The 26,665-nt window shown below is 40.1% G+C and overlaps 1 protein-coding gene across 3 annotated transcripts; it reads right to left on the bottom strand.

Annotated features, from left to right (window-relative positions):
- LOC122981377 (RNA-binding motif, single-stranded-interacting protein 2-like) lies at window positions 1–26,263 on the bottom strand. Of its 3 annotated transcripts, none has more exons than XM_044350075.1 (14): window positions 26,100–26,262; window positions 14,912–15,075; window positions 10,234–10,292; window positions 9,325–9,416; window positions 5,798–5,955; window positions 5,516–5,595; window positions 5,278–5,387; window positions 5,017–5,060; window positions 4,715–4,808; window positions 4,410–4,460; window positions 4,049–4,159; window positions 3,787–3,867; window positions 1,494–1,581; window positions 1–195 (listed from the first exon to the last, which is right to left on the bottom strand). In XM_044350075.1, the coding sequence occupies exons 1-13, from the start codon at window positions 26,169–26,171 to the stop codon at window positions 1,501–1,503; spliced, it is 1,197 nt and encodes a 398-aa protein (XP_044206010.1). In that variant the 5' UTR covers window positions 26,172–26,262; the 3' UTR covers window positions 1–195; window positions 1,494–1,500. The 3 variants fall into 3 exon arrangements, with proteins under 3 accessions (XP_044206010.1, XP_044206009.1, XP_044206012.1); XM_044350074.1 differs by having other exon boundaries at window positions 14,912–15,078; window positions 26,100–26,259; XM_044350077.1 differs by lacking the exon at window positions 3,787–3,867 and having other exon boundaries at window positions 14,912–15,078; window positions 26,100–26,263.
- Window positions 26,264–26,665: the final 402 nt, after the last annotated feature.

Raw genomic sequence — 26,665 nt, 5'->3', positions numbered from 1 at the left:
CACACACACACACACACACACACACACACACGCATACACACACACACACGCACATATGCACACACACATACATGTTCCTTTTGTCATCCATGTTCAAGTCTGGGTGCTTGGTGATGGTATGGAGCACAGTTCTCTTCCAGCTGAATCCTGTTTGGTTGGATTCATCTCGTGCCCTCGGCCCCACCCTGCTGGGAGCTGGAAAAACACACGACTCAGTATTTATACACCAAACCTGCTCAACACACGCTGCTCATATCCTGTCTGCACAATTATAGTACACGCTAACATATCACTCTCTGGATAGTCAAACCTTAAAATGGCTAAATAACCGGGGGTAACTAGGGGTTTCTGATCAAAACTTCCTTTAGATTGGGTCTTACAAATAGCATGAACAACTTCTTTCTCAAAAGATAATTCTTCACAAGCTATTCAAGGGGTATTTTCACTACTCTCTTATAATAAAGCAGCCATGGCAAGCTTGGCTCGAGTCCGCCCCTTTGAAACATGGTGCATTCATGTGCTATTAGTTATCTAATATAAACCCACATGTTCTGGTTTTAATGCAGCATCAGTAACCTTTTCAACATGCTGGCAGAAATCAAGTGAAATATAGGAAAATATTTCAAGTACTTCCAAACCACATTTGTATTTAGCTAAAATAACTGTCACACCTAAATGTTTTTTTAATTAGCATGTTTAGCTTAAGGCTATTATATTTTTATATAATCTTTTTGGCCACTCAGGGGCAGCAGAACAAGCTGTAAACACAACACTGACAAATTATTGCCTCATAAAATTGTTTTGGTAAATGTTTTATTAAATAGTTGCTTATTTCCATCCAGCAGACACAACATTAGCAAAATATTCTCCCAGTCCAACATTAGCTATGTTATGAATATAAGTCCAATATTCAGTCAAATATTGTTACTCTCTTTGGCTCTTTAGCAGCAACAGGTAACATTTGCCTGCTGCTTTTTGAAACGAGACTGATAAGAGAGGAGTTTACATGCCGTAAATTTAAAACAATGAGCTAAAAGATGCTACAACGCTCCATAGAGCTATATAAAGCTTTATAAAAATCTTTATCAGTGCAGCTTTAATGTTTCCCATTGTTTCAAATTATTTTCTGATTTCAATAATCCAACAAAATAGCACATGTATGCAACACTACTTAGCATGTAAGATGTTTGAGCTATGCACAGGACTACACAACATATAAAATTGCTTCTCCCCCAGAATGATGCTAGAACTACTTTGGCCAATCAGCAACAAGATGCATTATCCCTCCAAATTTCTACATTTTTAACCTTTAATTGTAATGTCCCATTCAGATCACTATGTGTACACAATTATAGTGCTACCATTAAGACAATTTGCATAATTTGTATCAATAAATGGATTTGTGTACCATGATTTAGTGGTTTGAATACATAAAATATCAGTATATGTGTGAGTAATTAGCATGACAGGGCGGACGTATTTCTTTGTCCTACCTTAGCTTCACTTGGTGTGTTGGTACGAGTAGTTTGTGTGTTCTGCAGGAGTCTCCATGGCAACCTGTTGCTGTTGACCGCCATTCTCCTGAAAAAAGACGATTAGTTAATGCAAAGAATACTCTACTTGATATTTCATTAATATGTGTCAGTTAAACAAATTTTCTTGAAAATACAAAGAAGACAGCCTGTATTTTCCCGCTGCCCTCCCCATCAAAGATTTATATTATGCTTTTTGTGTGGACAAATCAAAGAACACTGGTCCGATTTTACTGGTGAAATCTGTTACCTAAAAGCCAGTGCATACTGTTGGACGTATTTACTAAGAAGCATGTTTAATGTTTACAATTTTTACCTAATTCAAGGAGTGGCTGGGGTTTTTCAGAGAGACAGAGCATTCAGCCTCTCCTCTCCCTCTCCCTCCCACTTGATCTCATCCATCCAATCACTGCCTGAGGGCCTGGCTTACTACCATGCCTCTTCCCATTCATAAACGCGCCCGTTTTCTCATTCACTGTGTTGTTCATCCCGCAGGCTCCCACCATCACTCAGCTCCACCTTCCAACAAATGACTCAAGACTCTGCACAGGGTTCAGTCGCCCTCCTGCAGAGCGCTCAGCCAGGATCTGCTACAGCGCCGGAGCACACTGACTGCTGAGTCTGCCCTGCGAGGGCTCTTCTGGTTGAATAATGGAGGAACCAATATAGACCCCTATTGCATGTTTGAACAGCACACTACACTAAGTAATACACATTTCTGCATTTATTAAGTAATAAGAGACTATGATTAATAGTTCAGGGAGAAAGTGAGAAAGACATAAATTTAGTGTGGGAACAGACTACACTGTGAGATACTACCTTTCCACAACACTTTCAATCTATACACAATTACATTTTTGCACTTTAGTGGATGCTAAAGCAACATGTTAATGTCTTTGCAGCGAACAACTGGCTGTGATACTAAATAATTATAAAATAAAATTATTTAAATGTTTTCTGACACCTATGTTTTCTATACACCAAAGAACTAAGAAAACTCAAAAAAAAATTGTGTCTGCTAAAAACTCAAGAACTCTTAAAGTGGTCTCAGACTGCAGGAATTTTGGGCCAATTTATTCACCCCTCCCAACAGCTGGAGGAGAATCTCCAGCTGTTAAGATCTAATCTTAAACTGCCAGAACTGCTCACAAACTCATCGGGGCCGCCCTGATAATTTCAAACATGTTTGATATTTAAGAGTAAAAATTTGGATGATTACGCCACCACTGTCTGAGTGGGACCACAGTAGACACTGAGAGAAACAAGTCTACAAGGAGACAGAAGTGAGATGTTGTTGCCAAGCAACGGTAAACATTCTAGTCCTTGAGGCTAACATATGCTAGCATACTACTGTTGACAGATATTAAAACTGACAGACGACCTGTGTGTTGACCGTGTCTCCCCAACCATTTTTTCATCCAGACTTGTTAAGGCTTCTGCTTCTGTTTTGTCTTACTGCAAAGCATTTTGTTTACATCTGCTTCCCCATGAGATCACGTGAGGTGGTGCACTGCTCCTTCTGGCACGATAATCTTAATAATATCCTGTAGAGTGTGATGCGCCGTTATTTTAAAAGCTTGTAGTGTGTGCATGTTTTTGAGCAAGAGAGAGAACATCTGTGAAGTTTCTCCTTATGTGCGTGCTGCAACCCGATTTCGAAATCAGTTAGGATTTTAACCCTCCTGTAGTCTGAGCCCAGCTTTACGTAATCAACGACAAAAAGGATTAAAAAAGAAAAGAAAAGAAAAGAAAAATACAGAGTAATTTAAAAATATCTTAGTCTGTCCTGTCCAGTATCTGAGAAAACAATCACGTCTTCTCTTTGTCTCAGTTTCTGTTTCATCTCCATCACAAAAATAGGGCATCAATACTGTTTTTAAATCAAAACTTTTTTTCTGGAATATGAAAATAATTAATATTATTATATAGTATTTGCAGAATACAACAAATAGTCAAAGCAACTACACCTACTACTTCTTTCTGGCATAAGATACCAAACACACCTTCCGGTAATATGGACGCTATCCAGCTTAGTAAATCAGTCAGTTGGCAGTTTGAATAGTCACCTCCCCCACTGTGTGCATTAACTGTGCCACTCCTTAAAATATGTATGAATAAGACCAAGCCTGCCAAAACCAGTAGTTGTTTTTACGCGCACAGGTGCATCAAGTTTTAGTAAATACGTCCCTATAAGAGTTTTCAGTATCAGTCATCCACTTAATGTAAGCAGCTGAGGTTGAGGCTAGCTTCATACCTCTACTGGGACACTGGAGGGAGGCACTGGGGTGTACTGGGGGATGTAGGTCCCCTGCATAGTTGTGTTGGCCGGAATATACTGTAGGGAAGGCAGAGAGGAAAACACAAATTGTGTGTAGTACTTGACATGAATAATTGATTTTGTGAATTTTGACAATTAGCTACAGGGACAATTTTCTGTCCTACTAGAGTAGACCAGTGCATCAGTCCATAAACCTGTTAGGACTGCCTGTTTGTGTGTGTGTGTGATTGGTACTAACTGTGCCCGTGCTGCCCAGGGACAGGTGGCTTAGCTGCTGGGTGAGAGGTCCCATCATGGACGTGGGCTGGATGGACATGGCATGATCCATAGTTGGGGTAAGAACTGTACCCTGTGAATGCAAAGAAACAGACACATGAAAACCAAAAAAAAAGGTCCAAGTCACTATCACTCATGGAATCACTTCAGTGCTTAAATCCATCAAATTTGAGCCATGGATACACACATTTGTCTTATAAATAAATGTAAGAGGACCACAGGACTTAAACATACAACCCAAGACCCGCTGTAAACACTGAACTACCGATGAGAAATAGATGGTGATACTGATGAAGTATGAGGAGAGAAGAACAGTTACTCACAGCTGGCTGCATGAGGTATGACTGATGGTGCATCCAGGACGGGCTGTGTACCTGTAGATCAGGGAACACATCATGAAACTCACTCTTATAATAGATCTGCTGCTGCAACAGTTCACTATTTTATGTAAATATTAAAAAAGGGCTAAAAATAAAACTGGGAAGTACTGCGAGATGAGTGTTCTTCCTTAGTGTCTGTTGCAACATATAGAATCTACAAATTCATCCTTATAATTCAGGCAGATTTAAAACACAGTATAGCAAAAAGAGAAATTTATTTGAACAATAAATACAGTGAAATGTCTAACCTGGTAGGATGAGACAGGTGAATGCATATAGGGTGAGAGGGAAGTCTGGGCGATCATTCGGTTTGGAGCCAGACTGTAAGGTGAGGAGTAGAAGCTGCCGAACAGACAGAGCAGAGTGTAAAGAAAACCTGAAGACAGCCGCACCATGTCAACAATCTGCAGCATGTCCCCAAACACATAAACAACATTTCTGTGTTCCTCCAATGTCCAGCAGAGGGCACCACTTCACTAAAGTTGAAACATTACTCTTATTTTCCTGGAGGGTTGGGACTGTTTTCAGTCAGTCCATGCATACCACTCACCCATTTTGTAAGGCTGTGGGGTCATACGCAAGCGTCATTCCTCCCTGGGAAAACAATACACGGGATTCAGAACCAGTGAGGTCATGCAAACACCGGTGCAGTCTGTGCTAAAACAGTCAGCGAGTACAGACTAAGAATGATCAAATTCAAAACGTTTTGAGCACATTCTTGCTCTGTTTTCCCACAAGAAATGTAGCATATGAAAAGGACGAGTTCACTTTAAGAATCGTTATAATCAGTTTATTATTATTAGTTCCTTACAGTCTCTCCGTCTCTAGCCCAGGGCCGTCCATTCTGGAGATACTTCCCCTGGTTCTGCCTCTTCTTCTGACCTCCGTCTGCAAACTTACATAATAAGGGCTCTGTGGGCACTATGAAAGCAACAGATCAAACAAGAGAGTGAATTCAATGATCACGGTGGGGGACAAAAAAGACTGAGCTCTGGCACCAACAACAACAATATCAGGTTCCTATAATACAAAACAAACATTCCACGCACCAGGCACTCCTGGTGGAGTCTTGATGAATTTGCCATTGAAATGCTGAATTATGGCCTCGCACTTCTCTGTGGACTCCATTCTGAAATACAGTCAAAGTAAAATTAATTCCCTCTTGAGGAGTGCTGTTTGCATTAGGTTTGGATAAGCCAACTGCACTCCATGACTTTTTATTTATGGCACAAACTGTTCTCAAATTATTACACACCACCATGAAGTAGTATATTTTACTTATATTCTTTCTGAATTGAATCTTGAATTATGTCGGCGCGCTTATGTCTGACCTGGCGAATCCGACACCGCGGCTGGTCCCGTTGGCATCTCGCAGGATACGTGTGGAGATGACCTGGCCGAAGGACTTGAGCATGCTCTCCAGCTCTTGCTCATCCATAGACACTGGCAGGTTGGAGATGTAGAGGTTGGTGGGGTCCTGCTCCTGTTGCTGTACAGGAAGTGTGCATGAAAATCAATTCACATATAGCCAATTAAAGATGTGTTATACAGATTTATTGCATACAAAATTATGCTTATTTTAGGATTTTTTCTTTTCTTGATTAATACTGTATAGCTTTACGTCTTCTAAAATCATTCAAATGCAACAATCTGATAATGGAAAATCACTCTTTGATAGAACTGCTCACAACTAATAAGCATGTACCCTTTGACAAAGGGTCATAACAGGACATCACTTAATATTAAAGGGTAACCAAAAATTTGGGAAACACTGGAATGGAGGATGCAGACATCTAAAAGCTATGCAGTAAGTATGTGTTCCCTTTTACTACCACACTTCTTTGACGTGTATCACTGGAGGACATAAGCAAGTACTTTAACTTACGCGGAGTGAAAACATGTTATTTTAACACAATGCTTTCAAACGTCTTTGCTAATACATTTGCATTTGCAAATGGAAAATTTCTTGTCACTCTCAAAATCTTTTTCACACCAGCGGAAATTTCTGTGCAGGCAGTAGTGTGACCTGTCTTCCATCAACACTTGCTATCACTCTGAGCGCATTAATCATATCCGTGCACCAAGTCAAGCATATTTTTGTAAAAGGATCCAAAAATGTTTTTTAAGCAATTAGTGTCGACCAGTAAACCGAAACCCTGCATAATTTGTCACTCATGCATGTGTTACAGCCTTGACTAAGGCTGTCTGGTTTTTTTTTCACAAATCGCATAAATATACCCACACATGCAAATATGAATTTGTCTGAAAGGAGAAAGTGACACATTTTGGTGGAATGCTATCTAATTAAGAGATCTTGATAGCTGCAAGTAAATCAAAAGGGATAGATTATTCAGACTGATTTGGAGACTTATTTTGTGGCAGTCGCTTGAAAGTGAAACCTTGTGTGACTGTGCAGAAGCAGACAGGAAGCCAGGCATGAAGTTAAAGAGTTCACAGAGCAACAGGAGCCTGGCAACCAGGAGAAAAGAGGCAGGGCTAAAAAGAGAGGAAGGGAAAACACAGAGTGAGGAAGGAGGATAGAGCAAAGGGAGGGTGGGAGAAATGACTAAGTTAAAACGCTGATATTTTGCACAGAGGGAGGGAATTGACAGGATAGGAAGTAGTGGGAGTCTTGAGTAATTTGGATAATGAAAGAGGAGGATGACTAAAAAAAGGAAGAGAGGATAGATGAGTGTCTGCTGATTAACCAGCTTTTCTCTTTCATCAAAATATTTCTTTTTTTTATCTCTATCATTTTCCAATTTGTTCCTTCTTCCTGAAGCATACTGCTATTAGATAGCACTGCAAACCACAAATAATAACCTTTTTCAAACGAGCTTGATAGAAACTGTCAGATGTAAATGATAATCATGTGAACTACAGTCAGCCTGATCTGAGCATCAAACAGTGGAGGACAGTTGCTCTGTACAGGTTAGCTGTAGAGTTCAGCCACATTTGACAGGGACGTCATAATGAAGCTGTTGATCTGACAGTGTAGAATTCATAAGAATCTTTATGGTATTAAAGTGTGTTAACAGCTATCGTAAATGGAGATTTACTGCACATAAGAGTGGCCTCTGGTCTCAACTGAGAGCCACCTGGCAAAGAGATAACCTATTTTCTGTGATTGTCGTCATTCTGGGTGCGGCGATAAAGCAATATGACTATTATGTAACACAGTGGCACACTGCAGGAGGTCATAGGCCAAGACTAATTGAGTTCAAGGCTCTATGAACTAAGAACAAATAGAACCTCCCTCCCTTTTCATTTTATTTGCCCTTTGCCTCGGCTAATACACAAAATATCCTATTTCATATTCAAACAAATATCGAATCTGTTGTTGGACTCATCCCAAGCATATGTCAATGGGATTTGCTGAAGCGTCACAGTGCATTTTTTTGTGCCAGGCCCTAGGTGAGCCTTGTCTGTTGAGGTGTGTCTCTGTGTGTTTGGTGGATTTGCCTGCTTGTGTGTCGAACGGCGCATGTCAGCTGACGTCTGAGTTTGAACAGGGAGGTGCTGGGAAGTAAGAAGGCTTCTATTTTTAACTCTGCCATTGTTCCCCTGCCCCTACGCACATGGCTCCTGTGGGCCTGCAGCCTGGAGGCTGGGGTGGTCCATTCAGGGACTGAGCATACTCTGAGGACAGTGAGTGCAAGGTGTGGCTCATTTTGTTTGTGAGCAACGCTCGTAAGTGGCCATGGTGAAGGTGCAAGCAGGTGTAACTGCACTTTAGAGTTTGATATTAAATTGGTTTCAGACTATTGCCTGGTTTTTCTGACCTAAAGTAACCCAGTGACTCCGAGCCAGCTGTGTATATTTAGGTTTTTATAGTGGTTATCAACACCTCAGCACATGTTGTCTGGGTGAGTCAAGTTTTGGTGTCCAGTTGCACTTGTTGGGTATTGAGATACACAGGATTGTGTGGCACTTTTACGGAGGAGGTGCAGGGAACTTAGACTCTGGGTTTAATTGCACTGGACTGGTTCAGGTCAGCTGGCAGCGTGGATCTGTTACAGTTTTCCAGGGCCCGGCTGAGGGAGACCCTGGTGTTGCATTGCAGTGGGTCTGTTTGGGTGCAGGACAGGGGGGAGGAGGCAGGGACACTGGGGTGGAGTGTATTAAGTGCTGGTGTCAGCCCCAGGCCTGGGCCCAGACGATGGACAATGCCAGCCCATTGTGCCTGTCCCATTGACAGTGGGTGTAGTGGCACCCTCCCCTGGGTTCCCTCAATGGGGAGCCTGAGAGCCAGAGGGATCAGCTTAATGGGCCGACAAGAGTTGCTTTGACTGCAGACACTTGGACAAAGGGCTCAGAACAAGCGCTACAACAGGAGCAGGTTAGCAACATACACAAGCACAGAGACAAGGGTGTGTTGGGAAAGAAGAGAGAAGGTAGGGACAAGCGCGATGAAGAAAGAGGAAACAAAACTAACAAAGCAAAGGGGGCAGTGAAAAAAACAAAAAAACTGATTAAAAAGCCAGTCTAGTCTGCATTAAGTCTGATTTTATCTTCACTGCCCATCACTGGCACAGGTTCACCCAATGCAGTAATAGGACACACACCTCCTGATAAACCAGAGTTTATCTTGCACCCTCGCCAATCAGGCCACAACATGCAACAGTTTACCTTTAACATGACAGAGAGGACGAGTGTGTACTTGTGCAGAAAGGGATTATACCCTTGGTGGTCAAAGTTTACCAGATGGCTCTTTGAAGATCAATACATTTTGGAGAAGGGCCGGACAAGACTGGATCACAAGGTGAACTGGGCAGGTCGAATCTAATGGTGACTGCTAGATTTGTGAGAAAAGAGGTAGTTGAATAACAGAGCTGATGAAAAGTTGATTAATTCTTACTTTGGCCATTTGAGCCTGGACCCCACTGGACTTCAGAGCTGTAACAGCTTTCTGTGCTGCTGCTGGACTGTCAAAGTCCACAAAGCCATACCCTGTAAAATAGACAAATGCCTATTAAAATTGCTGCAACATTATTTTAAAGTAAAACTATTTACTTTCTTGGTGAGAGTCAGATAAGTCAGAGATCAATACAACTGTCATATCTGTCTGTTAAATATGAAGCTAAAGCAGGGCGACAATTAGCTTAGCTTAGCATGAAGACTGGAAAGTGGGGGAAACAGCTAAACTGACTCTGTCCAAAAAATTGTATATGGATTACCCAAACAAGATATAACATGTTAATTAGTGTGCTTTAGAGGTGCTGGTAGGTGGATTTTTGTTTACCTTAGACAGAGCAAGTCTAGCGTTTCCACCTGTTTCCGGTCTTCAGGCTAAGCTAAGCTAACTGTCTGCTGGCTGTAGCTTCATAGTTAGCATACAGACATGAGAGTGGCATGAATCTTTTTTTTTAATCTAACTCTCAGAAAGAAAGTGAATAGGCAAACTTCCCAAAATGTCAAACCATTCCTTTAAGAGATATGACTAGCTTGTTGGGTGGCATATCACAACTTCTTGACTTTGTACTACATTGAACATTACATAACTTAAGCGTAAAGTCCAGAGGTTTAATAATTTTTGGACAACAGAGGTCTACAGCACAGAGGAATAAGATATATCAGGCTTTGGATACAAACACAGTTCTTGTAGATAGGATCAGTTCATTGCTGGTTTGGCTCTACACATGAGATTTGTTGATAATAAGAAAAATATAGAAAATCACCAGCCTTATCCTTTAATAACTAAACAGCCAAAACACATAGAAGTGAAAACAACAGTCATGAAAAATCATGATACCAACTTACAACCTACCTTTACATTTGTTGGTGGTTTTATCCAAGATCGCCTTGGTCGACACAATCTTGCCATACCTTCGAGGACAGACAAGAATAAAAAAAAAAACAGGATCAATGACAGGTGAGGTGACTAAAGGGCAACGAGAGGAATCTGCTCCTACCACATGCATACCAATCCTGCCTCACTTCCTCAGGCTGCATGACTACAGGTGTAAACATGAATACATTCTCCTTCAGTTGTGTCTTTTTAATGTGATCTGAAGTGTCACAAAAAAACTCTGTCTGCCTCCACCCTTCTGTCTTTGTCTGCTGGTTGAGGTTGTTGTACAGTAACTCTGTTCTCTGGCGTTGTTTTCAACAGACAGGAGACAGCACCCCAGGGCCAAAAACAATTTGTTCCAGGCCTGTCTTTACCACACACACACACACACACACACATACACAGAGACTAACACGCACAGAGAGAGAGAGACTAACACACACACACACCTCTCTCCTAAATACAGCTCTGCTCTCGGGTATTTTTATCTCAAATAAAGCTTGGAAGTGTTGTCACCAGCGATGTCTAACAAGCAAACAAATAATGACGTTCAAGGGAACTTAACTATATGCTTGATCCATTTCACGACACACAAAAGAAGTCGTTTGTTATATGAAACATAAGCTAGTGTCCCAACCTGTTATTTCAGTCTGCAGTTATCAATAGAAAAACATGACAAAGGTCCAATCAGAAATATTATAAAGAGGAGAATCAATGAATGCATCAATGTAGTATCATAAAACATTCATAGCATGAAAATCACCTTAAAAGCAGTAAATGAGAAGTGTTACATAAGATGTGGAGACTAATGGAATGCAGTGTTATAAGACAGTGCATCAGCACTACAGTATAATAGACCTGCCCTTGTCTGGTGGATTTAGCCAGTGAGGGAAGCTGGTGTTGCTCTGTTTGGGCGACATGGCGTCTGGGCGGAATGTAACCTGATGCTTCACCCCTCCGGTTCGCCTTCCTTCCCACCACGTCCCTCTCCCTCTCTCTGTTTTTCCACCCTAACATCGCAACTCGCCGCTGGGTCCAACACTCCCGCCTCGTTTCAGTGGACATTTTCCCCCCATGTATTAGATCTGACTCGACGGTCGCAGTGGTGTCACTACTGACACCACAATCTGTATTCATGCCATAGTGTGGTCTGGTTTCTTACATGTACATACATATTCAGACCATGCATTCAGATTTACATTCAAACAAGGTTTAATTCCCCACTTCTGCTACCCTATTACCTTATAATCTCATAATTCAGCTCATTTTATGCTGCTAAATAAAATAGATTAATGACATGAAGAGTAGATACACTATAAAGGAAAAGTTCCTCATTGCAGACATTAATAATTCATCATCCATTGCCAAATAGCCAGCTGACCTTTGCATGGGCCTGTTTATAGTTTCCCCACTGTCATCTGACAGCTGCAAAGTGATCATTATGCATGAATATATATACACAAGCTTAATATAATTTAACCCATTCAAGCCTAAAGGAAATTTTAGATTTCCTTCAGCCATTTCTCTGGGCTTCCCTGAGCACAAATATGGAGACATTTTCAAAATCAATGAGGCATACAAAGTTTACTGCATATGACTGTTCAAAAAACTGTCGGAAATACCCAAAGTGTCCCTCTTTGCTAATAAAAATTATAAATTAAATTTCGTTTCACTCCGCTGGTCTCATTTGATAGCAGTGCATTTCTAGGAACAGTTTTTTTCCACTGATATTAAGCCTCAGGATTCACTATTTTGGAATACTTTGTACACACACACACACAGCTAATTTTAATTTTATTTTTAGAGACAGTGTTACTTCATGACCTGTGGCTAAATTTAGTTTGATAAGAAAATGGTTGAGCATGGAGCACACACACAGAGAAATGTTTGGTATCTACAAGCTGCCAATCCCAATATTTTTGTGGAATATATGTTGTGTTTTTTCCTGCTTTGATCCGTAATAAAAATAGTAGAAAATATTTCCCGTTTGATACTTGTCTAAAAGACTGACAATGGAAACATTTCAGAAGAACAAATGCTGTTTTTCATACTACATTGAATCTTTGAATCTGAGTGAAATGCTTGAACGATTGAATATTAAAAATATCACCATAAACTGAATGACAGGCCTTAACTAGGATTATGTTTCTATTGACAACCATCACTCTTGTGAGTTTCACGCTGCCTCTGATTTTCCTGAAATGTTATTGATCAGTTTGAGTGTTCAATTGAAGCATGACAAAGAAAAACAAAAGCTGTGTTTCATGTTTTCATGTTTTTCCTAAAAGAGAAGCCAGGTGAGTTCAAAGGTCTGAAAGCGGTGACTGCATGACCCTCTGCTTACCTCAGCTGCAAAACGGCAGCCCACAATGCTGCGGAGGTCACAGGGACTTAAAAGACAGCTATGACCCATATACGGCCGTCTGACATTCTTTCCCAGCAGGCTATGCTACTCTTTTCCCACTCATTTAAGTTTCCCCTTCAAAAGCAGAACCTCCCACCAGAGCCTCCGTCCTCTCTCTCCACCTCTCTACCATTCCACAATGACTTCTCTGTCAGTCTCCTGCTTTTACTCTCAAGTCCCTGTGTTTCACATACCACAGATTTTACAGTTTGCTTTGATTGTTCAGGTTTTGACAATGAATTGCATGTGCGCCAATACTCTTATATTAACACAATCAGCTGACATGAGCCGTGTTAAATTTGCCCTGAGAATTTGATGTCTCTGTGGTTCATTATGTAGTGTTAGAAGGGTTAAAATGGAGAATCAAACACATATGGGAGGGGCTGTAGTGTCAGTTAGAGTATGATCAAGTCAGGTTTGGCCAATGCTTTATCAGGGAGGCATGTTGTTACTGTGAATGACCCGTGGAAATGACGGATGCATGACTTGTTCACAAATCACTTCTGTGACATAAATGCGTATGCAGCAGCCAAAACCAGTTTGGATGCTTCATTACAGGGTTTTATCTATGTGTGTGTGTGTGTGTGTGCCTGTGTCTGTGTGTGCTTGTGTGTGTGTGTTAATAAAGAAGACATACTGTAGAGGCTAGACTGTTTGTCTAGGAGCGTGTAAGTCTTAGTTCACTGCTGTTGAGCCAATCCAGCCTCACAAAAAGTGGAAGGTTAGATCAGGACATGAGGAGGCAACATACTGTACCCTACTCTGGCCCCTTCTCTCCTTCTTTACCCGTGTCTTGTCTTTTTTCCTGACTATCTGCTTAAGTTCCCTCCTTCGTCTATTTCCCTCTGAGGCACTACTGTTTTGCTGACAATTTCTCATATCCCTGTGATTGTCAAGATTTAATCAAACTGACTTTAGTTGTGGTGATTCAGCATCTTTACTTACAAACCACTTTTCCTTCCTTCCTGCCTAAACAGCTCTTTTTTTATGAATATCAAATTATGGCCTTAAACAATTTAATTTCATGTGTCCAACAGATGAAGAGCATAACTCCAGATAGCACAGATGTTATCTGCTCACGAGAAGACGTTAGTCTCTACATGACTCGTTCTCCGATTTAGCATCAAAGATAACCATCTAAAGACAACTTGTTCCAGTGAACATGGGCTGGAATGTGCTACCAGCTACACTCAGACTATAGTCTGATTCGACATAAAGGGATTAAAGAAAATGGTGAGGCTACTACTTTTGTCCATTTGATCCAATCAACACTAAACATACAACCAAACTGTGACAATCTGGACACAAACAAATGACTTTTACACATTTATAAAATGCAAACTGTACCAGAAACAGCAGTCAAACCTGACATGAGCACATCTCTCATCTAGAGTTTGAATACGTCAGCAGTTCCAATGCAGCCCCTGGGTATGTCTTGCCTATTGCATTTAATCTTCTAAGTAATGTTTTACCCTTGGAATATATAAAAGCACATTATCAAAATGTTGAATCATGACGTGTTGTCATTAAAGGAAAAGTTCAACATTTTGGGATACACGTTTATTCACTACCACTCTCTAGGAGGCAATTAAGCTTAGTTTAGCATAAAGATTAGCTTAGTTTAGCATAAAGATTAGCTTAGTTTAGCATAAAGACTGGACACAAGAGAAAACAGTTAGCCTTTAGTGCAAAAAATAGCCTAGCAACACCTCTAAAGCAGCTAAATAACACATATATGTATCTTTGCACAAACAGAAATTCAAAAACAACAATTTATGGTTTTAGAAAAAGTTACGTTGTGTAACTATTTCTTCCCATTACTTTTCCTGTCTGTTGCTCCCAAGAAAAAGTTACAGTACAAAACTCCCTGTAACAACACAAATTCTCATTTTAACATTATTGTATGTGTAAAGATTAAACAAATGAGATATAACATGTTAACCACTGAGCTTTAGAGTTGTTGCTTGGTGTATTTTTTAAATTTGGACAGAGTCAGGCTAGTTGTTTCCTCCCGCTTCCAGTCTTTATGCTAAGCTAAGCTAATCGTCTCCTGGCTCTAGCTTCACTCTGAAGAGACATTAAGAAAGCAAATAGACGTGTTACCCAAAATGTTGACTAATTACTTAAAAAATTAAAAGAATAATAAAACATGGCTGTAGTAATGTCACATTCTTTCATATTTCACCTTGCTGTACTGATTCCAAGAAGTTGTGACTAAGATTTTTTTTTAAATTGTCACAAATCACTTACGGTTGGCAGAGCTTGACCAGGTCTTGGTCTGTGGTCCCCGGATGGAGGCCACGGATATACAGGTTAGTTTTACTCAGCTGTTCTCCTCCCACGCCGCTGCTGTTGCTGCTACTGTTGGTGTTGGGACTGGGGGGCGCCATCTGGTGGCCGGAGGACACATAGGCCTGCTGCGATAAGAAACGTCAGAATTAGTTTACTGCGTGTGGATACTAAACAGGAGTCATTCCCTAAATACATGAGCACCACAACTAGTATTCTCAAACATCAATAGGCTATACACTGTACAGGTACAGTGATGTTGGTTATTACTCAGAGTATGAAAAACTCAAAGGGGTGTTCAGAGAGGTTGAGAGATAGTAATCCTGCATGAGACAGATGATTATGTGGGAGCTGCGAAAAATGATATCATACAGCCCTCATGTCAACACTCACCAATACTGCTTTCTGAGGGGAATGTGGGGCCTCTTGGCTGCCTACTCCATGTAGGGAAAAGGGGCCTCTTATGCTTTCTCCATGTTGGGTAACTTCTTTTTTACTTTTAGAACCACAAAAAATATCTTGCGGTGCATACCAAAACCAAAGAGTGGAAGAACTAAGACCAACATTTAGTTAGTCTGATGAAGCGGAATTAAATAATACTCTGTTTTATACTGCAACTATTTCTCTTATTTTAATTCTACTGATTAAAGCAGGTATTATATAAATTAAAAGCTGCCATGTGTAAAAGCTTGCACTTCTCTCTGTCTTCAACTTCCAGACGCCTCAGGTTCAACACTGTCCTTCTAACATTTCTCTCCCAAACTGTGTTTAACACTTAACAAGATCCCAAAACAGAAACAGGGTTCAGTTCAGTCCACATAACATACAAGGTCCAATTTGTCAAAACAAAGCAGAATCAAGAAGAATTCAAAGAGATAAATAGAAACAGCACACCAGAAATTCATTACTAGATGACAATTTATGGTAACATTCTCATGTTGCGACCATTTGTAATGACCTGATGTTTATATGCTGCTGCTGTACATAACTCTTCCACCACAACTGAACCTCCTTTTCATTTCTTCTTTGGGTTGTTTTGGACTAAGTGCCAGTGAACACTAGTTGTAAACAATGGTTGCCGACTAGTCAGTGACTCACCACTAGGAACGTAAAAGGCTGTTATGCAACAACCAGTACATCATCTCACCTCACTATGAGATTGTGGTTCTCCTTGGAGAAATCAAACAAAAGACTGTGTAACCGCACAGAGAAATACATTTTATTGGGATAAATGTGGTTACATTATCACTTTACCTGTCAAGAAAAAAAGACTTTGCTCTCCAGGAATAGATCTACTGGCTGTTTTCCAAATAAGACTGAGACAATAAACAGCAACACTTGAGCGTAGACTAGGCTCGCCAGATCTGTTGTGAGTGTTTGCTGTATCACATTCGTTTAAAAATGTTTTAATTCAATGTTGCATAAGAAGGAATAAGAACAAGTATGCTTTCTGACTGCGCTCTGCCTTGCTGCGGGTTGCTGTGAGGCTGGAGCGTCTCATTTGAGAGACCGATTGGACGGAGGCGACAGGAGGACAATGGGTTAATTCAAAGAGAGAGGGAAGGGTCACTGATCAGGCTGGCGGTGTTTAGGAAAAGCCCAGCAGGAAGACACAGTCACACCAGGACCACCAGCAACATCAACCAATCCCGCTAATTAGACACCATCCATAAGGCATGGTGCCCCTGTAAGACAGCCCCTCTGACCTCTATTTTGCCAGCAGCAGCATGGCAGCCGCTTCAACAACAACAGACTCATTTCTCTGAGGATAATCCTCTCTCTCCCTCTGCTGCTGAAGCAACCTGAACAGTTTACGATCATTTGTTCGAGTGAGACAACATGGAGACATGAGCTGCTCAAAGTAAAACAAAGAAAAGAGGTGTATGTTCTTTCCTTTCATCTCTTTTATTCCACTGATATTTACGCAAGCCCACATGTGAAAAGATGTACACAACAGGATGTACACAAAGACTTGACCATCACATTTTCAGTGATGTTCATGGTGATATTTGGTGCAAATGCAATGAATCAAAGTTGCTTTTGTCATATCAAGAAATCCTAGCAAAATTCTTAATTTTTAAACTAAACACTGTAAACATAAATATCTATTGTAAGGTTTTTCTCAAAATATTTAGTGTTCTTGCTAAAAAGAAGTTAAACAACACAACAAAATAAAGCTTAATATTTGACAGTGTCAACAAAAATTGTACATAATAAGTTTGTCAAAGGAAATATTTGTTGTAAAGCCGTTATCTTGAGCTGCATTATTTTAAAAAGATGTTCCTTTAAAAGTTTGTTCATTTTTTTCATTTTTGTAATTCGGCAACGTTTTCAGGACCGGCTGAAATCTGCAAACGTAGAATGTGGCTCGCAAAAACCACACGAGCCTGCTTGCTCAAGCTGATCTGTCCCATTACACTGGAGTTTGTGATGAATACGTTTTTTCGAGGCACCTAATTTGTGAATGAAAGAACAGGACAGCAGAGACCTCATTCACACACTCTTTACCAGAGTGCCAAGTCCCAGTCAAGCTCCAGACTGTAGCAGGAGCAACAACACTCCTTAAATCACCAGTCCACAACCATACGTTTCCATGCATACACCCACCCACACACACACATGCACACACACACACACACACACACACACACATCTATACTAATGTGGCATTCTCGATTCTGAAAATCTTGAAGAGCTGCAGAGAACCTGAATTGAAACTCATGACCTTTATCATCGAATCAAAACTCTTATTTCTTTGAAATTGAATTGCTAAGTTCTCAGTAAGTGATCTGGGCTAAAAACACGTTACCTATCATAGTGATCACAGAAATCTAACCTTTGGTGAAGTACAAATTATTTAAATAGAAGCTTTTTAAGCTTTAAAGTCACATCGCTATATGGCTCAGTTAACACTCAATCTGGCTTCTTTCTTCTAAAGTCAGCTGTCCTTAAATGTTAGAGTATTACAAGCTGATGACATTTTATAACCTTTCTTTCATAGTAGTGGAGTAGATTTAATGTGCAGAGGAAGTATTAAAGTAATTATAAACCTCCCGAAAGCTGAACTAATCAAGTTAAAGTACAAAACCTTAAAATGGCATCTGCTGCCCGGCTGGTTAGAGATTTCATTTCAGGCTATTTCATTGTCTTTCTGTATTTGCATGTTTTCTATTGAACAAAATATCTTTCCATTTTTCTGGTTGATTGATAATTGCTCAAACAGTAACAGGAGTTTAGAAATAAATGTAGTTGATCATGTATCCAATACACACATGTGTAATGTCTTCAAATTGCTTGTTTTGTCCAATCAAAAGCCCCAAACCCCATTTACAATGATATGAAAGACAGACAGGCAGCACATCCTCTAATTAAGAAGCTGGAAACAATGAAAGTTTGACATTTTGTTTGATATATGACTTAAGTGAATATTGTAGATTAATTTTCAGTTGATTGACTAATCAATTACTGATCATTCAAGCACAATTCCAGTACTTGGTTCCTATTTAACAGGTGAGTTCACCATTTACTTAAAAATGAAGTAGCCTCAGCAGGTATCCAACAAGCTCAATAGTCCTCATTGATGCTCCAGGAAAAAGCAAGGCCAATTACATGCATGACATTACATGAAATATTCTAAAAGTATGTGTATTCACTGAAATAGAAATAGTTCTATGAAGTTTATAGTTTAATGACTGATTAATGTTTATTAAGGATTTGATAACAAACATTACAGTTGAGTTATTTGCTACCGCTAACATGACCCTGGAAGCATTTAAAACCTGAACCTCAGGGAACAACATCTGCTTTTTAGTGACAACACAAGACAACACACAAGGAATTACTTTTCCTAATTGTTTCATGCTTTAAATTAAAATATAATAAAACAGATGGGTAAAAAACATCTGGGGTAGGGTTTAACTTTTTAAAGGTTACTGTAGATCGAAGATGCCTGTGCAGTCTTACATAATTCAGATGAGTTGAGATGTACACTTTCAATGTTACATTTCTCCTCCTCTGCTGGACTGCTCAAAATTCATATCAAAGGCTAAAAAAATTCTGTGGATATTTTTAGGACCAAACTAAAGATAAAAATCACAAACATTTCTATAAATAAAACCATTTCCGCTGTGTGTTGTTGGTACTCACCACTGACTTTAATCTCTGAGAACATCAAAAATGTACATCTTTATTTTATGTGTGTGTTGACATTAAAACAACCTCTCAGGAATGATTCGTTTCCATATGACCAATAGGGATGACTAATACTCGCTACTGTAGTGAAAGTCCATCTGTTTTAACCTTCTTTTTAGTGTCACTCCACCTTTGTTTTTATCTCTGTCTCTCCCTGTGGGGCTTCTCCAGTCGACCCCAGTTTGACCTGTAGAATTCCATGGATTTCCTGGCTGTTGGGGGGTCGGCCTGCTTTCCCATGTCCTGACTGCCTGCTCCCTACTGAAGCGCTTGTCTTCTCTTCAGGCAGGAAAGAGCCATGACTGTGTGACCAGCTGACCGACTTACATGCTAATGCACAGATTTATAGCCTGGCTGAATGAGAACGCAGCTTCCAGCTTGTATAGAATTACACTGCAGAGCAATGCACCAGCTACACTCAGGGACCAACAAGGAAAATGAGTCATGTGAAACTGGATTTGTTATTAAAAATCTTCCCTTCTAAAGCATGAATGAACATTGTTTGATTCCAAAACCAGATCATTTCCTGTTTGCCATTTTGATAAAAAAAATATTTGAATAATTACTCATTTATCATACTACATCTGACCAAATCTGTCTCATCGACACTGCCATGTAGAGAAAATGAATGTAATAATTGTAAGAATATGAGTTAGATGTATATGGAAAAATGTAAAAGAGTCTTTTCATGTTAGCCAAAGGGTTTGGTGAGGACTGTGACTCTAGTAAAACAGTGAGCTGCAGTATGGCGGCAGGCAGGAAATCCTCTGTGTCTGCTCCTGATCTTATCGCACTGCCATTTGAATGAGGAGCTCTGCATTCCAACCAGGTGACAGGGACACCGAACTCACGCCCAGACTCGTTCCTGAATCCTCCTTCCTCTCTGTCTCTGACCCTCCCTTTCCTTTTGTCTTTTTAAAGGCACCTATTAATCTCCAAACTGTCTTTCTCTTAATGTTGCTGATCACACCTTGATTGTGCATGCATAGTGCAAATGCACATGCATGCATGGCTTTCAAGCCGGGTCAGGTGGCAAGAAAACGGATACCTACGCACACTGGCCCACAGCTCAGCTAGAGATCTAACAAAATGTGAGGCACACTGAGAGTCTGGCATCGCTGCAGCACTTGGCATCAGATTTCTGACAGCTGTGCTTTCTCCAAGGACTCTGTCTCCCTCTCTACCTGTTCACCTTGGCTGGTTCATGCGTTGGCAGTCAAGCTGGGACCAATCCAAAACATCTGACACATTAAACAAAGAGAAAGATAAACATATACCTGGCAGGAGGCCAGAGGGACAAAGGGACTGTACAGGAGAGTTCAGCGAGGGTAGAGTCACTGCAGCAGAACAGCTGGTTAAATACACAAATTCAGACATAGCCAAGCAGACAGCAATTATTTGTGGATGCATTTCCTGTTGTGGATTCGTTACAAACATGGATTTCCGAGCATATTTGACATGTCTCCAGTGCTTCTTATACACAGCAATTATCTGTGGCATCTAAAATAGAAAAATGTAACTAAAGCAAGATTATCAAGCTGTTATTTTAGCCACAGGAAATATGAGATTCAGTTAAGCTAATCTCCATTTATTTTGTAAGAATTTTAACATTTTGTCACCTTAGTGCAACTGTTCACTGTAAATGTGAAACTTTCCTTTTTCACATACATGAATTATCTTCAATTAATGGGTTTTCGATTAGACTTTTTAAGGACCAAATAGTGATGAAGACTCAAGAAAATGCTTAGTTGGGCTTTCAAAGAACTTGATCGTATGATGAGTTTTCTGACGACATCAGAGGGCAAAAAGCATATTTTCAGACATTCTCTCCTGGAAGACATTCATAGTTTCATAAAAATACAGAAACAGTTGTGCAAAGAATGAGTAGAGAGGGCTTTAAGGTGAAGTTCAAACTCCGCCAACTTTCTCACCTCCATGAAAGTTGGATTGACAGTTTCGAAAAGCTACAGAAATTGTTGGACACAGCCCTCCCATTGTGAACACTGTACAGTGGGTTTGCTGAAAACAGCAGCTTGGTGCTGTTGGAAACTGTGTTGATTAGAGCTTTAAGACTCAACCATACAGTAAATGTGCGGGCTTTAAGTCCAAAAGACAAGGTAAAAGAGTCTAAAGTGTTTTATAGCATTTAGTAATTTGATACAAATGTTAAAACTCATAACTAATTGCTGTCTTTCAACTTTTCACGTCAATATGCACCATAGTTGGGCAATGTTCTCCATAGTCAGATCGTCCTATCATCACCCTATGAGATTGGCAATACCTGATGCTATCACAGGAGGGGGGCAGCCAGACATTTCTCAGTTCTCTGTTTAGGAGCGGCTGAGATTGTCATTAAAATGAGAATAGCTGGTCCACCTTAAAGGTCAGTCCACCTTTTGTGAGCCTGGTCAACCCATTGTCGCTAACTTCGGGGCTAACCCCCTTCACTTTAATCAGCAGGTGGCAAGCAAGACACTTGAACTTGGCTTGGGTCATGAGGAGTTGTAGCATTTAGCCTATTCACTGACAAAAAGCCTAAACTGTACACACATTGCACTGCTATGTTCACAGCTATACTGCTAACTTTATACTCTCTGCTTCGGTCACCACGCTCAGTCTCTCACTCTTGATCACACACTCGCTACACACACAACCTACCCACTGAGATATCCCTTAAAGGAGCTATGTTACTTGTATAACACTATAGTAACTTAGTTAAAATCGCCTTAACATCAGTGTAGGAAAAACCAATCGTCGATCACCCCTTCAATCGTGGCTATACTAATATGTACACAACATATTTAACTGTTTGTGTCAGCTCCTTTATTCTCAGGCCATTACTACATTTTATTCCGTTTGTTGGCATAGTCATGTCTCCATTGAAGGTTTGAGTCACACCATCACACCATTGTTTGGGTATTGGTGGTTCAATTTTTTACCTCCTAGACACCCGCTGGTTTCAGTAAGACAGAATAATATACTTGTACAGACTTGAAACATGTCCTCACACAGAATATTTACTCTGCTTTGCTGCTTTGGTCACAGTTAAAATATTGCTGCAGGGTAATACAGATACTATCAAGAACCGTTTGGAAAAATCCCCTTGTTGGTGCGTTCAAGGACACTCAACTTCTGACATTTGACACGATTGATGACTTATGAGATTAGGCCATTGCAAATTCTCACATACTGTAAGCACTAACCTTTAAGAAAATCCCATTCAGAAAAACATGTTAAAAAAATGAAAAAATAAATGTGTATTTAAAAATGTATTACTAGCAATAGATATAGATAGAAGGAAAATTATGGAAAAAGAAAAGATAAATATAGCCTCAAAAAAACCTTCACCACTCGATAAGTTCATTTAATTTCTTTTTGGTGATCCTGTATTTATCAAGTGAAATGCAATAGTGATCATTTTCAAATAAAATACAAATTGTTGAATCCTTGCTATAGATCCTGCAGTTAAAGAGCCAGTATACGCCCTCAGAACTGCGGAAACCCCCACACCTTTCCGACGTGGGGTTAGAGGGGGCTGTGTCCAACAGGTTCTGTAACTTTCCGAAACTGACAATCTGACAATCACCACTTCACGCCGTGATTGGCCAGCCTTGCAAAGGTGAGAAAGGAGCCAGGATTTAAATATCTCTCTCTCGCTCTAGCATTGATTTCATGTTGATAAACGACAAGCACAGGATCTGTGACTTGACAAACGTGCTTTATCAACCAAAGTCTAGCAGACGGGGCCAGTTTATTGTGATCAGGGTGTTTATGTGGGACATTTTTCTATTACACATATGACTCTATGCTAAAAAGTGAAACCAATCTTTCCTAAACATTTTATTTGCCTATATGAGTCTTTTGTCAGGGATCATTGCTTTAAATTGCAAACTTTCCACTTCTGTCATGTGGGCAGACTTACTCTGAATGTCAAGGAGTAATTGTAAAAAGCATGCTTAAAAAACTGAATTGATAAAACAAGAACAAGGACACACTGGTGACGTCAGAAAACTTGTGGAGGTGAAAGTGAGAGCGTGAAATCACTCATTTAAAGAAGCACGGGAAAACACACTTCTGCTATTCCGCCATGTGAGGAATCTCTTCCCTTTACATCCTCTCTATCAATTTAATGCTCCAGTTAGTGTATTTCTTTTATTTATTTTTATATCTAGTTGTCTTGTGATCCAGTAGAGTATGTGTCTGGGCATCTAGAGATTTAAATCACAACAGGAAGTTGACATTTTGTTAAAATGGGCTCCCGCCTAGATGAGAACAAAAATCTGATTGACAAATACAAAAACAAGACATTGGATGAGGCCCTGAGCGAGACGCATGATACCTTGAGAGGCGACAAGCCGCCTCCTGTTATTTTTCCATCCAGGAAGCTTTACACGGAAAACGAGCAAATTTGATTTGAGGACATTAATTCCATTTACTTGAGGGAGGAAATGAGGTGCTGAGTCAGGAGGAGGAGCAGCAGGCTTTAGGCACAACAGAAACCAAACGCCTTTTAGTTGTCGGGCTCGGTAATCACTTTGCGCACACAAAGAGCGCTTTTCTCGCCCCCTCGACGTGTTTATTTTGTGTTCAGAGTTTTATTTTGTGTATTCAGGTATGGCAGGATGTGAGCAAGAGATAGAAAGAATGAGAGGGAGGTGGAGGTAGGAGGGAGGAAATGTTAGGAATCACAACACAGGAACTTGACCTCTGTGTGAACTTTTGCTCCACAAAACAGAAGAGCTTTGGACCACCAAACTGCAAGAAAAAAAAAAAACTTCTGGCACTTGTGCTTTTTAATTCTTTATATCTGAGTAAATAATTAATACTTTTATCGCAGTTTGTTCAGGTGGCGTATTACCACAAGATTCTGGAAAACGATGTGAGTTTTTTAGAAGCAGATTCAGAATGCACTGTGAAATGTCAGTACACCAATGGAAAACCAGAAACCAAGATATAATTACATTTTAGACATATACATAAGGATCATACTGGTAAAATAACCTTAAACTCCCAGAGCACTCTCATCACAAACAATCAAAACCAAAAAAAAAGCTTGAAGTTGAGAACCACACTGTCCTGACAATGTTCCAAAGATGTCAGAGTAATCTACAATTATAAATCCCTCATGTTTATTGAACTTAATTCAAATCAGGCTACTCTTTGAGATGGGGATTTAACGACAAGTCATTAAATATGTAATACTTAATAAGTGGAATCTCGTCAAAATATATAGAATCAATCCTAAAACATGGATTACGCCTGGCAGTAACTGAATGTTTACCTAGAAAATATCACGTTCAATTGTTTTGTTTTGTCCTGAACAGTCGTTTATTATCATAGAAGACTAAAGAAACCAGAGTCACATTTAAGAAGCTGGGACCAGAGAATTTTAGTATTTTTTTTCTTTAAAAAATTACTCAAAATGATTAATCGATTATATATATTTTAATAGTTGACGAAATAATTTTCTGTCAATTGAGAATTTGCATTAAACATATATTACTCATATTGTAAGAAAAAAGCAGGGCGAAAACTATTAAGAATGAAACAGCAATAGCTTACACTTATGCACCTCATTGCTATTACAAATAACTTACTTTTTAAAGTGAAATTTAACTGTTTTTATTGTTCTTGGTGAGCTAAAAATGGTTTGTCACTGCAACAAAATTATTCCAAATTAAACATCTGCATCTACATGGTTATTCTGTACAAGTAAAATATGAGTTCATTGAAACAAGCTGTAAAATGTGTCTGTGTGTGTGTGTGTGTCAAACATAATGCTATTTTCCTCAGACAGGCAGAAGTGTTGACATGAAATCTGGGAGGATGAGCAGCCAGGCGGTGCCCGGGATAACAAAGACAATATGTCAATATTCTTTTTCAAAACGCTGTTAAGACTTCAGAAGCTCAAAAAGCAGGCAGAGCAGAAGCAAAACAGAACAAAAAAAAAAACAGTAGAGTGAATCCATATAACATGAAATCACAACATAACATTGACATGTATAACAAAAGAGCATTTACCATCACTTAGAATCTACTATGGTCCATAGAGAGAAGACACAGACTCTGCCTGACTAAAAGACAATGTTACACTTAAAGAAAGGGATTCAAGTGATAAAACTGCTGATAAAAATAATACGTTATTAGTATTTCGTACATTTGTAATTAAAAATGTTTTTCTAGTATTGTACTGATGTATATCTAACATTATTTCGTGCATTTGCATAAGAGTATTTTTCCCTCACAGATTGGTTACAAAAGTGACAATGTCAACAGTGAATGTGACCACGAGAGCGCGATTCATAATTCTGGGAATGTTGTCATCATGGTCTGGTGGGATTTTTCAAGGGGTGGGGCATATTCCGCTTTCAGATGGGAAACGAGGGAAAAAAAAAAAAAAAAAAAAAAAACTTTGCAAACTTAGGCGGCAGCATAGACAATGAAGACCTGATTTAACACTAGATACGAGTGTCCGGAGCTCACGGACGAAGAGGCAGAATTCATTTTGTAACATGTCCCCCCTCTCTGCCTGCCTTTCACCCTACCCCCACCTCCACAAACACATCCAGGCACAGACGCGCTATCCCAACACGGTACAGTTACACACAAAAGTTGCTCTCCCTCCACCATTGACTTTTTCAAATGAGTGAGCAGAGCCGTATCGACATCCTTACTGTAGTACACCCATACACAAACAGCACTAAATAAAACACAGGGCGTCCAACATGACAGGACCGAGCGGTAGCAAATTTCCTCCCTTGACATACACACGGAGCACGGCGGCTCTATAAGCTGTATTTTTTTACTCCGCGAAGTCTTAAGTTAAATTCAGTACGTTTAGCTTTTCAAGGACACTGCAGCTCACTGTCACAAGCCCTTTTCTATCGCGACAGACGCGGGCATGTTGCCCCGCAGGGCGAACAAGCCGAAAATGGGGGAAAAGCCAGATAGCGTTTACCTTTTTGCTGTTTCTGCTGTTATAGCCGTTGTATGGGTTGATTCCTGCCCTTGGCGGTACGGAGAGCAGCATTTTTCTCGGCGCTATGTCCGGAGCGGCGAGAACAGCCCAGGCTGCCAGCTGACGTCAGCAGCTGGGGAAGTGAGTGCCTGGAGTCCCGCTGGTTGACTGCGAGTGGTGCTGCTGCAGCAGCAGGGCAGGGGCCCCCAGTGCTGGCCCCTGGGCTCCTTCAGGGGTCCAGTCACACGGCACCAGGTGGTCCGCAGAGAAGAGGGGATTAGTTCAGATGCATTCAACACACACTGTTATTTCACTCACCGGGGGAGGGTGTGTAAGAATGACTAGTGTCTTATGACGCTTATAAAATCAAGATACGGTGTACAATGCTTTTGTCTGGGGGTCCTTGATTTACTACTTGACCGCACTTCCTTTCAGTAGAGACATTAATTTGTTTCCTGGCCCTAAGATTAGTCTATTCTTAAATATATCAGGATTTAGATACTCTAATCAGTTTTATTAGCATTAAAAATCCCAACTCAAACTCTAAATTATATCAAATATCCTAT

Source organism: Thunnus albacares, chromosome 4, assembly GCF_914725855.1.
Source record: "Thunnus albacares chromosome 4, fThuAlb1.1, whole genome shotgun sequence".
NCBI classification, from domain to species: domain Eukaryota; kingdom Metazoa; phylum Chordata; class Actinopteri; order Scombriformes; family Scombridae; genus Thunnus; species Thunnus albacares.
This window is presented reverse-complemented; position numbering and strand designations above follow the sequence as displayed.